The sequence below is a fragment of the Oculina patagonica genome, chromosome 7, assembly GCF_052425735.1.
Source record: "Oculina patagonica isolate OP01 chromosome 7, crgOcupat, whole genome shotgun sequence".
Taxonomy (NCBI): domain Eukaryota; kingdom Metazoa; phylum Cnidaria; class Anthozoa; order Scleractinia; family Oculinidae; genus Oculina; species Oculina patagonica.
The window spans coordinates 19,696,311-19,707,792 of NC_135764.1; the positions used below are offsets into that span (position 1 = coordinate 19,696,311).

Sequence of the window (11,482 nt, forward strand, 5' to 3'; positions counted from 1 at the left end):
TCGTACGATGAATCAAACTTTGTACCCAGTCTATTCATTCTTACGGAGTTCACCTCTTGTGGATTGACCCAAGTTGATAGACAGTACAGAATTGACAAAGAGCGCGCATTCGCTGGAACATCAGTGGATAAAGCAAACGCAAATATCTTATCGCTGTTGTTTAACCACATTCTTTTTTTCAGTCTTTTAAACCTCGACGTTGATGTATGGGTTCACCTCAACTGTGCACTCTGGTCACTGGAAGTTTACGAAACGTTAAACGGGGCGTTAATGAACGTGGATGTGGCAGTGAAACGAGGAACCATCACGGTTAGTTGCTGCATTTTTTTCTGTTGTCCTTCGGGAATGTGAACCGTAGGATTGCTTAGAAGTTTACATAACAGTTGGTAAATCATTGAATAATATATATATATATATTATTCAATTCGTCTTTCACGATCTGTCTCAATCTCTAATTTAATCCATTCTTGTCTAACTTGATAAACTATTATGTTGATAGTTGAATTTAATATAAAGACAATTCTGTAAGGTAAACAAGGCTTAAGGGAACAGCCTAGCAGGACATAAGAGTATTTCATTACTTCAGGTTTCCCGTTTCTCCAGTGCGAGGTAGAGCTATCTTAACGGTTGTTTATAGCTTTACATCGAGTTGGAAATCAGAGGTACCTATCACCCCTACTGGATGGAACCCGTGTATAAAGAACTTAAGCCAGGAGTGGTTCACTGTTAGGAATTTTAGCAGTCAATACGAATTTGCTTGTCTTTCACTACAGAACTGTGTTGTGTGCTTCAAAAGAGGCGCCACCGTGACGTGTAACCAGAAGATTGGCTTATCCAAGATCGGCTGTCCCAATAATTTCCACTTCAGATGTGCCATCGCTCAGGGATGTGTGTTCCTAAAGGACAAGGTAAGTTGCTGAAGACGGCCGTCAAATGCTAAGAGGACATTAAACACTTTGTCCCCTGCCATGAATTTTACGACGGTATCTAAACGTTGTTTATTTGTTTGTTCTCAGACGATGCTTTGTCACGAACACAGACCGGAGACCCCTGTTCTGGGAGATCTGGTGCTGTCCTCTTACGCTGTGTATAGGAAAGTTTATGTCAACAGGGACGAGATTCAGCAGATTGCAAGGTGAGGCTCTCGTCAATGTTATTGACTTTATGTGCTTCGAATTTTGCGCCATTGCGTGCTAGCAGAAAATCGAGGAAAAAAGTTCGTTTCACATTGTCGATTGGGAAGAAGTTGAAATCGTCTTATCGTTCAGTTATGTTTTTTGTACCGCTGCAAGCTGGTGTGATAACTTTCGGAAAACACTCGTACTTTGTTTTGATTGGTCAATAAACGACTGATAAGTGTTCGGATAACTTGCTGCCTTGTTGATTTGCTCTGTCACTTTTTTCCCGCTAGTATGTTACGTCACAATCAGGAGACCAATGACAAGCCTCAGACGTTACGAGTGGGCAGCCTGGTTGTGAGATCACTGGGACAGCTTTTGCCTCATCAGCTGCAGTCATTCCACACCAGGGACGCCGTGTACCCGGTCAGTGGTTGTGTCTACATTACCTTGTTCGCTGTGAAAGTACTTTCGTTAAGATTTTACAAACAAGCCTATAAAAATTTATTATGTAATATTTGCTTTGTTAAGGAGACCCATTGTTTGACCGTAAGCATTGGCTTAACCTGTTAAATTCCTTTAGGTTGGCTTTCTTATATTTTGCCCAAATGGTATTTTTTTAGAAATCAAGATGCAATCTGTCCACCTACAAACAATACATTATATACACTTTTTTTCTCATAACATTTTTTTTTTTCACTTGACCGTCCAACCAGGGGAGGCAAAAAAAATTCCCCCTAAAAAAATGTTATCATCTGCAAGACATTTGGTTCGTACGAACTCGTAAATTTGTTTCATAGTGGCGTTTAAAAGTAGCGCACGGAGGTTTGTTCATAATACGAATCAATGGACTTTGTGATGTGAAGAGAATTCTACCAGTCGTTTAGTTTACTACAAGACTAAGTGCTTCGTTTGTTTCTGTGAGCTTAATTCAAAGCAGACTTCTTCTAATACTACTCTGTAATTGTTCTTGCTCCATTAGGTGGGCTTCAAGACGATACGTTTCTACTGGAGCATGCACTCGGTGAATCGCCGCTGTAAATATTACTGTGACGTTGAAGACTTTGAAGGAACTCCGAGCTTTACCATCAGAGTGGACGACGATGAACAGAAAGAACAACTTGTTTTCAGAGGAAAATCGCCAAGAGGTAATATACGGGGGAAAGTCACACAGCGGTCAAACGTCGCGCGCGCGCAGTTCCCGCCCAAACTGCTCCATAAAAACGTCTTAAATTTTCCAAAATCTTTCGCTTTAAAGCCAGAAGTTAACACTGCCACTGAATAGATAAGGTTTATACGCCGCATATGCATTGGAAATTTGATAATCGTTCTCCACTGAGTTTCCCAGCTTGAAATGTTCTATTTTCCTAATAAAGTCCGACCCACTTTCGAGTCAGATTGTTAGAAAGTTCGAGGCACCGAAAACTGGAAAAGACGTCTATTTTTGCGTTTGACCACTGTGAAGGGGAAAGTAAAGTTGCGTGTTATCGCACGCCGATGACGGCGCGCGACTAGACGCGGCCTTCAGTCAACTCCCGTTGTGACGGACACTATCCGTACCACAATTTGGTGTCTGTAATAGCGGGAGTTCATTTTGTACATCGGTAACTTTCTAAGTGAGCGTGTCAAGAGAAGTTGAATTTTTTCAAAATAGTTTTCCAATCTCAAATTAATAATACTTGCGTTATATTGCTGTGAAAGTTTCCTGTTTATAAGGTGTGGGCAAGTGGGTAGACTTTTACTCGTGCTGACGTATTACCGTGACGCTGGTTAAAGGTATCCTTTTCTGTGCCTTGGCAAGAGCCAGGCGTCTTATAGAGTTGATGTTAAAAATAAGCAGACCCTGAGTTGTGGGTACCGGCCTCATGTTTGTTGCCCCTAGTAGAGGGAATCGTAAGCTTGCTATCTGTTCATAGTTACCTTTACTCTAGTACTATAACTAGTTCTTGTTCCAGTGGTTTTCGAGAATTAACCTTTTTGGGGGTGCTATTTTTACAACAGACGTCTGGCAGCAGATTCTGGTTCCCATTTTGAGAAAGAGAAAAGAGGCGGGTCTGGTCAATTTGTTCCCACAGTACATCACAGGAGAGGTAAGCGAGACACAGATTTATTTAGCTGAATGAAAAGAAGCCAACAACAACAACAAACAGTGTTATTTTGTAACATGATCATTGCTATCCTGATGGACGCAAAACAATTACAATTAAGTTAGTTCTCATTAGTGCTGACTTGCTTTGCAACTTCTTTTTCAGGATTTGTTTGGTTTGTCGGAGCAGTTTGTGCTGCGGATTATCGAGTCGGTAAGTGGCTGGCTAATTTCTCTTCGTGTAGTTACAATGTATTATTGTATTATAAACTGCCGCTGCTGCTAGTTTCTTTACTCATTTGAAAGGCTGGTAACTAAAAAAAGTGGAATCATCTTATCTTACCGTGTGTACCTTACCAGTGTGGTAAATATGGGTTAGTTTCACAGCATTACTTGGGTACCGCTTTTAATTCAGAGTTAGAGTTGTCGTTTCTCGGTGTTTGAGTCTGGGAGATACTTTTCTGTTCGTGTTGTGCAGTGTTTTAACCGAGTTTTTTTCATGCATTTGTTTTCAGATGCCGGGAGTGGACCAAATGCAGGGGTACAACATGCGGTACGGCCCTTCGCCCATCATGGAGCTGCCGCTGGCGGTAAACCCCACGGGCAGCGCCAGATCCGAACCTCTTCTTAAGACGCATTTTAGGAGCGCAAGGTAATGTGAATGTTGCTTAGTGACCGATTTGTATAATTTATGGTTTGATGTCAAGTCTCGTTATGAAGGTATGACTGTCAAAACGAATCGCAGAGGTAATCACAGATCCATGCAACAAGTCGCAAAAGTACAATAGATTCTTTCTCGCTTTTATCTTGGTAAAGAAATTGTGTTGATTAGGATCATGTCTGAGAGGTTTACTTAGTGGTTTTTTTGTTTGGGGTAAGGGTTATTCTTTAGTTCAATGTACCACGTGATTCAGTGTTGCGTTATATTCTGTCTCCACAGAGCACGTGCCCTTCGATCTGTCACCTCCTCAGGCTCGGCCGTGTCCCCCGCGGCCACGGTTGGCGCAGGGAACTCGGACGAGTCGTCTGGTCTGTACCTCAAGCAGTTTGTGTACTCTAAGGCTGCACAATACCGCAAGCTTAAAATGGAATGGAAAACAAACGTGTTCCTGGGAAGATCAAATATTCAAGTAAGTTATCATCTTTTGCAATGTTGATTATTTGCGACACCTACAGGGTTGTTCAATTTTTAACGCTGTAATACAGTTGCTGGACAATTATTTATTTTAAACCCTTCTTTCCGTCTTTCAGGGCTTAGGTTTGTTTGCTAACAAAGACATGGAAGCGGTAAGTTTTTCTTGTCATTCTTTTCTCTCATAGCTGGCTATTCTTTTTGTTCTGCTAGTCCCGTTCCAATGTGTAGTTGGTGATGTTGATTGTTGTGTTGTTTTTGGTTAACAGGGAAGTATGTTGATCGAGTACATCGGTTCCATTATCCGAAACGAAGTTGCAAACAGAAGAGAACAAATCTACGAGAAACAGGTAAGTAAATGTAGGATATTTCCCCGTTGTACTACCGGGTTGTCATGTGTCTGTTTGAGCAGCCATGTACCTGAGAAAGAACATAAAGCCTTCAACCTCGTTCCCAGGGTCTCTCTCTCCCCGCTCTTAGAGCGGGAGAAGAGAGAACCTGAGAACATAAGGGAGGGGTCCTCTCTCTTCTCTCGCTCAGGGGTGGCGGGAAGAGAGAGACCCTGGGAACGAGGTTGTAAAGCCTTAACTTTGTTACGAGTTCTTCCACTGTTTTTAGTCCAAAAATCGCAGTGAAATTCCCCCAATGTAAAAAGACAGCATGTTTGAAGATCCTTGAGGAGAATTTAAGAGTCAGTATTAAGCAGTGTGTTGTTTGTCTGTGTTGTAGAATCGCGGTGTGTATATGTTCAGAATAGACTCTGATGCTGTGATTGATGCCACAATGGCAGGCGGACCAGCCCGGTACATCAACCACTCGTGTATGGTAAGTCACTGGCCACAACATTCTCATACTGCAGAAAAATTCCGAAAATGACCCCCACCCCACCTCCGCCAAAAAATGCCCTTAAAACTTCAGACGCAAAACTCCTTCCATAGGCCTCTCCAAATGTAAGCCCACGGACTTACATTTAGTTATAGCCCCTAAAGAAAGATGCATTCTTTCCAAAATAAGCCCCTATTGTCGGAGTTGTTTTGTATTATACGTTGTTAGAGAATGCTCAGAGCAACTATAGGACTTTTTATGAGTTTTATATTGTTATGTTTAGAGAGTTTCACTACGTGGTATTCTTGTATTCACCAAACAAATTCAGTCACATTATCCCGTCCAACTAGAAATCCAAAGATTTTTGAAACGCCAATTTCCATCCGAAATAAGCCCCCCAAACTCCCCACCCTCGAAAATAAGCCCAACTTGAAAGGGACGTTGAGCAAATATAAGCCCAGGGATTATTTTTGGAATTTTACTGTACCATTTAATAGATCTGGAAATATATTCTAACCGTGTTATTGTGGTTAGATATTATTTTTCCCAAGTCGTAAGAAATTGAACGTCTGTCTACTCCTCGGCTTTAAGTTCAGCAAACCAGGGTCATTTTTTTCCCCTACAGTTACTGGACTTTCTTGAGAGTCCAGCACCTTTATTGCTGCGTATTGGGCAAGGTCTCCTGGAATATATGCGTTTTGTTTTTTTGTTCGTTATGCATAAAACGCCTAAGTGGGAAATGTTCAGTAGAGAGGTTTTCAGTTTTTGCATCGACGGTTGGACTGGCACCTCTATGTCAAACATTTCGATGCAAAAGGAACTTGTTTCCATGGCAACTTTGATCCCAGGACCTTCATCCCGGCCGACTGTTTGTGCCAGTTGTTTTCTCAGTGTAATGTTGTTTTTCTCCCTTTCCTTAGCCAAACTGTGTCGCTGAAGTAGTGACATTCGAGAAAGAGCAGAAGATTATCATCATTTCCAACAGAAAGGTTGAAAAAGGAGAAGAGGTAAATTTCGAATTTGAACTTGACTTGAACTTGAACTTGACTACCATTAAAGACTTGACAACCTTTTCTGACATGTTTGACGTAAAATCTAATATAACACCACCGCAGAGAATTTTTTCCCCCCTTGTTGGGTTTCCGTCGTTTCGAGATCTAAAATGACTAAAATAGCTGCTACTCTGAATAATGCCTCAACGCACGTACATGCACTAAGACAGTTCTAAAGATGAAATGTTTGCCTTAATTCTCCCCTCACCTGGCCGGAAAACGTTTTTTCCATTTTATTGCTTAATAATCCTGTGCCTATGTTTTTTAAAAAATAATCCTCGAATGAATTATTGTTAATTGAAATGTTCATTGCACGAACCTTATTCATGAGCGTTAATTTTGTTGTCAATTTCAATTGAACTTAAGAATTGTTTTTTTCGCAGCTCACCTATGACTACAAGTTCGACTTTGAGGACGAAGAAGACAAGATTCCATGCCTTTGTGGTGCGCCCAATTGCCGCAAATGGATGAATTAAGACGAGGAAACTGCGTGTTTCTCTCCGAAATTTATTTATCGTTATTTATTTAACGCATTTCAATTCATGGAATGTTCTACAGTTTTTGGCCGGTACAAATCCAGAATTTTCTTACACATAAAGACAGCGAGGAATATTATATTATATGATGTATAATTAACCAAGTTTTAGTTCGCTTTTTTCCAAGCTCGCGTAGATCAGCCGTTCACATAGGAATAGGTACATTCAATGAACGCATTAAATTCGCTAGTGTTTTTTGCTTTGTAGTCCAGTATTATAATAATAGTTCCAAAAAATGTCCAGAGTTTTTTAAAAATTTTACACGCCCTAAATGCGTGCTCATCAAATGTAGTGTACATAATACAGTATTGCCAGAAGTGAGGTTTTATTGAATATAGAGAATAAATAAAGCGCCCAGACACAGCTATTTTCTTGTGAGTTTCAGTGTTTTGTGTGTGTGCAATTAAGTTCTTTGAGTGACTCGCTGATATAACTTGGTGTAGCCTTAAAGACGAGTCCTTTTCAAAAATAACGGGGGGACTAATTAATCCTTCCGGGATCCTTGTGTTTTTACATATGTCACCATGAATATCGGCGACAGGAAGGGGTTTTCTTTTTGCTCGTTAATTGAAAGCGAGATGTCTTAGAGGCTCTTGGAAGAAAGGGAAAAAACTTGGTAACCAACGGGGGGTTCTGAATAGTTTGACAAGAAAACGTGCTTTTTCAAAACGATTCAAGTAGTGACAGTTTTAGAAGTGCCTATAAATACGCTATACCCTTTCTTTTTAGCACGTCTAATCAACGAATGGGTCTTGTGTTGTGTTGAAACGAGCTGGTTCGCTTTGTGGGAAGATCGTATACATGAAAACACGGTCTAAGAGGATTAGCTTTTGCGTGCTTGTAATTGTAGCATATCGCCCCGCCTCGTTTTATTCAGCGAAGCACTTAACGAATGACGGAGATCGGTTCAGATAAGAGCTTCCACTTGGAATCGGCGCGCTTTGAAAATGCACAGTATCCAAGTTAACGATCCGTTTCGTGAAAATCGAGTGGAAAATAATTTACCGCCGTGGGCGAAATAAAATACGCGTGCTTGTTGTTGGTGTTAATAAATTCCGTTCAGCGTGAAGCGGCCGCTAATTATTTTCTCCATAGCACAGATAAAACAAAAGCGTTGAACAAAAGAAGGGAAGTGTTAAGCGAGAACCGCAAAAAAAAATAGTGGTACTCGACAGGTTAAGTCAGAATGAATTTGAGAAAATGCGCGCAAAATTTGCCGTGCGTTAACAGAGTTTTGTTTTTCGTGTTAGGAACAGGTGTCGTTTTGAAGTGGAGCGATATTTGACGTTCCTTAAATTTCAGGGCGCCTTATTGACGAAGGTACATGTTGTTTAAGACAAGATGTCGCCAGGCATCCATTCCAATTATCTTTGACAGCGATAGAAGAAAGAAAAGCGAAGCTGTTTTGTCATCAATGCCAAGGACTTCAGTTAGGCCCTAACGCCGTGCACGGAATAAAAAAAAAATCGAAGAAATTTCGGAGTTAGACCTAAAAAATGACCCATCTGATACATATAGATACATTTCCACAGTAACTGCAAATTGTTTTTTGTTTTCCACTGGCAAGATGGTCATTGGATTTGATTTACGAGACCACCTGCTAGCATCTTACTTGAAAATCCATTAAAAAAAACTTCCTTTCTGTTGCGTGCTGCAACAGAATAAATTTCCTAGTATTGTTTCGCCTTTAAACTTTTACAAAACGTGTATATGGCGGATCGCATGAAATTTTTATCTCGACACTCAAGGCCTTTTTAATTATACAATGGTACCACCTGCCCCAGCTCCCAAAAACAAAAAAATTCATTCCTTTTTAAAGGCCTAATTCACCGACTTTCCGATTGGAAATTGGTATAATTATACCGGAAGCTCCAGGGGAGGGAAGGGGGGTGGGTGGGTCCCGGGGAGCTTGTTTGATGGGGGGCTTCAAACCTGAAACGGCTGATTGAACGGAGATTGCATTACTCTTCAGAGAAATTTTCAAAATATATAGTTACCTCAGAAATGACCTTGGCTTGCTGTCTTGGAAATAGGGGAGGGTTAAATAGAAACGGGGGCCTAAAAAATACTGTTCCAGAGAGGGGCGCTAAAAATATCCTTGGAACGGTTGGTAAAATTATTTTTAACTATATTTATTCAATTTTTTTAATCACAAGAATTTGACAGACTTTAGCGTTGTTAACTGCTGGTATGCGGTTTTTGATGAATGAAGGAAGGAAAGAAAACGTAGCAATGTTGATAACAAACGCTTGTATGGCCCGTAAAATCAACTGTTTACGCAGCACCAGTTAAACTCTCCTTAATTCTTCGATCACGTCCATCGCCCCTCTCGCCAAACTGATTGGGTCGACATCTCAAGGGATGTCTTTAGAAAACAAAGTCAAAGTCAAATTCCTCAAATTCCAGTAAATGTTGGGTTTAACAACTCATTGTTTTTGGTTGTTGGTGTTGTTGTAGTTGTCCTGTGTTATATCATTTTTTCCGCTTTTCATTATCCTGCTCAGGTTGTTGCTCTTTTGTTCCATTCAGGACGTGTCCTGTCAACCTGACCAACCTGTATTGTTTCTTTTCAACTTGAAGAAAACAGCTTAAACGAAACGCCCCTAAAATGCCCTGAAGTGGAATCTACGCACATGCACTGCGTGAACTCTGTTGGTGCGGAATAAACTAGTTTTCTTTTGAAATATTTTCTCTGCGGTTGGTAGCCGAACAAACCTCCTATTTCAATGCGTGATGTGAGATGGCGTGTTAGGTTTTGTTTTGCTGTACGCAATGGAAAATATTGTCAACACTGACATTTAAATTTGGACTTTTCGCAGCCTTGATTCCAAGTTAACAGTATGGAAATATGCTATTTTTATTGTCGAGCAATTTGTCGTTGAATTTGTGGAATATATTAATCTATATTTTCAGGTGTTTCTCTAAAATGCTCTCATTGATGAGGAGGGAACTCAAAACACTGACCGGAAAAACAATGATACTAGTTCCCAAAGTTGGCGAAACTTCAATGCTACCTTACTTTGTGTTTTTTTTTTGTTCTTTTATGTCCAGAACAAGATAACAAGCAAGTTTTTAGGTTTTGGGTGTTTAGAATTTGCTTCGTTCTACAATTGAGCAAAGTTTGGGCTACATTCCAAGGGCATCCCTCAATGGCCTCAATGGCCCAGTTATGCATAAACGGAAATAAGCACATCCGGTCTACGTGGTTAAAATAAAACAATACTACAAAGGGAGACTGCTTGTCGAGTTCTTGGATAAGCATGGAAAGAAAGAACCTTGATATTACGACCGATTTTTTTATGACTCTCCCATATGCACCTTGTATATAAGGACTTGTTCTTTTGTCATAAACCGCTTTGTGGATTTAAGATACTGGCTGATATGCCTGACCGGCCTCTGGCGCCTATCCTGTGCAAACAAAAGGCCTTGCACGCTAGCTAATTTAGGCCTTCTGAATAGCAGAAAAGCTCAACTAGCTGGAGTTGTTGTTATGGCGCAAAAATATAATGCGCGCTCCTTTGCCGGAAACCCCGCTCCCGCAAGCCGAGTTTTCGCAGACAAATTCTTAGTCTCCCATGGAGCGCGACGAAAACATGGCCGTAAGCAGACATACTCAAATTCCAGACAGACAAACATGACGGCCAGACGTTTAGAATTCGGAACCATAATTGTACCTCCCAGAAAAGCGATTAGACGAGACAAATCTGACTTTTTGAAATTTTCAGACTGCACCTGGAGTGAGGTGTTCGTGCTTTTGCAGTTGATCCTCGCGTGACCAAGACAGCGGAGTGCAACTGTGTTATCATTGAGTTAAAAAAAGCTGCTTATAAAAACACGAATGCCGCTTTTATTCATGTTCTGCTTTGTCAACTACGTCGCACTGTACAAATGTATAAGGCACACCCTGCAGAATAAACAAATAAAGAAAGGGAAAGAGAGAGTTCGAATAATTTTTGGCTATTTTTCATTTTGAAAATTAGAAGCGCTTGTATATAAAATGCTAAGCGTCAAGAACTAGCCCATGTAAATATTGGCACGCAATAATGCACAAACAACCGACGAAAGAAATGTGCTTTTTTCGAACATAGATCTATAGAAAATTAAGGTCCGATATTTTATATATAGCAATTTCATAGAGCCATTTCTTTTATTTGATTTCTTGCCGAGTTCAATTTATATTCCTCCAGCTCTCGCAGAGTACAACTTAATAGCCTTTAAAGCTTATGTTGATTAAAAAGGACGAAATGCGTGGGCGAAAAACACATGCTTTAAACAGTGCCAAGTTACTTGATTCTCCCTTCTTAAGGTGCCGGAACCAGAAGGGAGTGAAATTTAAAGCTTGCCAGAGTTTAAAGAAAAAATATTTATAAATAAAATACACCATTTGTAGTTTTCTCTGGAGCGGGACGCCCAATAAGTCGGTTTCTTATTTGTGCAAAGATGTATTTTGGTATTTACGGGACGGATGCTATTTGGCAAGGATTTGTTTCATAGGAGTGGGTGTCGAGGAAGGTTTTGACAATGCAATTTACAGGTTGAAAACGTATTTATCACAGCCCGGAATCTTCGCGAACGTACGTGAACATCGGTGAAACGTGTCACAGCACACAGTGGATCTGTGATGGCCCGTTTAGCCTAAGTAAATAAGGGATTATTTTATTTGAACAAGTGTGCTGGAGAAACGTGTCACTTGGTAATATTTTTGGACCATTTATTTTTTTCGTGTCTTCAGC

The 11,482-nt window shown here is 40.5% G+C and overlaps 1 protein-coding gene across 3 annotated transcripts in view; it reads left to right on the forward strand.

The window, feature by feature from the left end:
- The window catches only part of LOC144661077 (uncharacterized), a 111,890-nt gene extending 104,774 nt beyond the window's left edge, over positions 1-7,116 (forward strand). For all 3 annotated transcript variants that reach the window (XM_078521782.1, XM_078521783.1, XM_078521784.1), the window contains exons 29-42: positions 183-309; positions 774-908; positions 1,017-1,135; positions 1,412-1,544; positions 2,101-2,266; positions 3,120-3,208; positions 3,371-3,418; positions 3,720-3,856; positions 4,145-4,334; positions 4,456-4,491; positions 4,606-4,686; positions 5,066-5,161; positions 6,082-6,168; positions 6,597-7,116. In XM_078521782.1, the coding sequence (XP_078377908.1) occupies positions 183-309; positions 774-908; positions 1,017-1,135; positions 1,412-1,544; positions 2,101-2,266; positions 3,120-3,208; positions 3,371-3,418; positions 3,720-3,856; positions 4,145-4,334; positions 4,456-4,491; positions 4,606-4,686; positions 5,066-5,161; positions 6,082-6,168; positions 6,597-6,689 (1,537 nt within the window). In that variant the 3' untranslated portion in view covers positions 6,690-7,116. The remainder of the gene's footprint in view (positions 1-182; positions 310-773; positions 909-1,016; positions 1,136-1,411; positions 1,545-2,100; positions 2,267-3,119; positions 3,209-3,370; positions 3,419-3,719; positions 3,857-4,144; positions 4,335-4,455; positions 4,492-4,605; positions 4,687-5,065; positions 5,162-6,081; positions 6,169-6,596) is intronic.
- Positions 7,117-11,482: the final 4,366 nt, after the last annotated feature.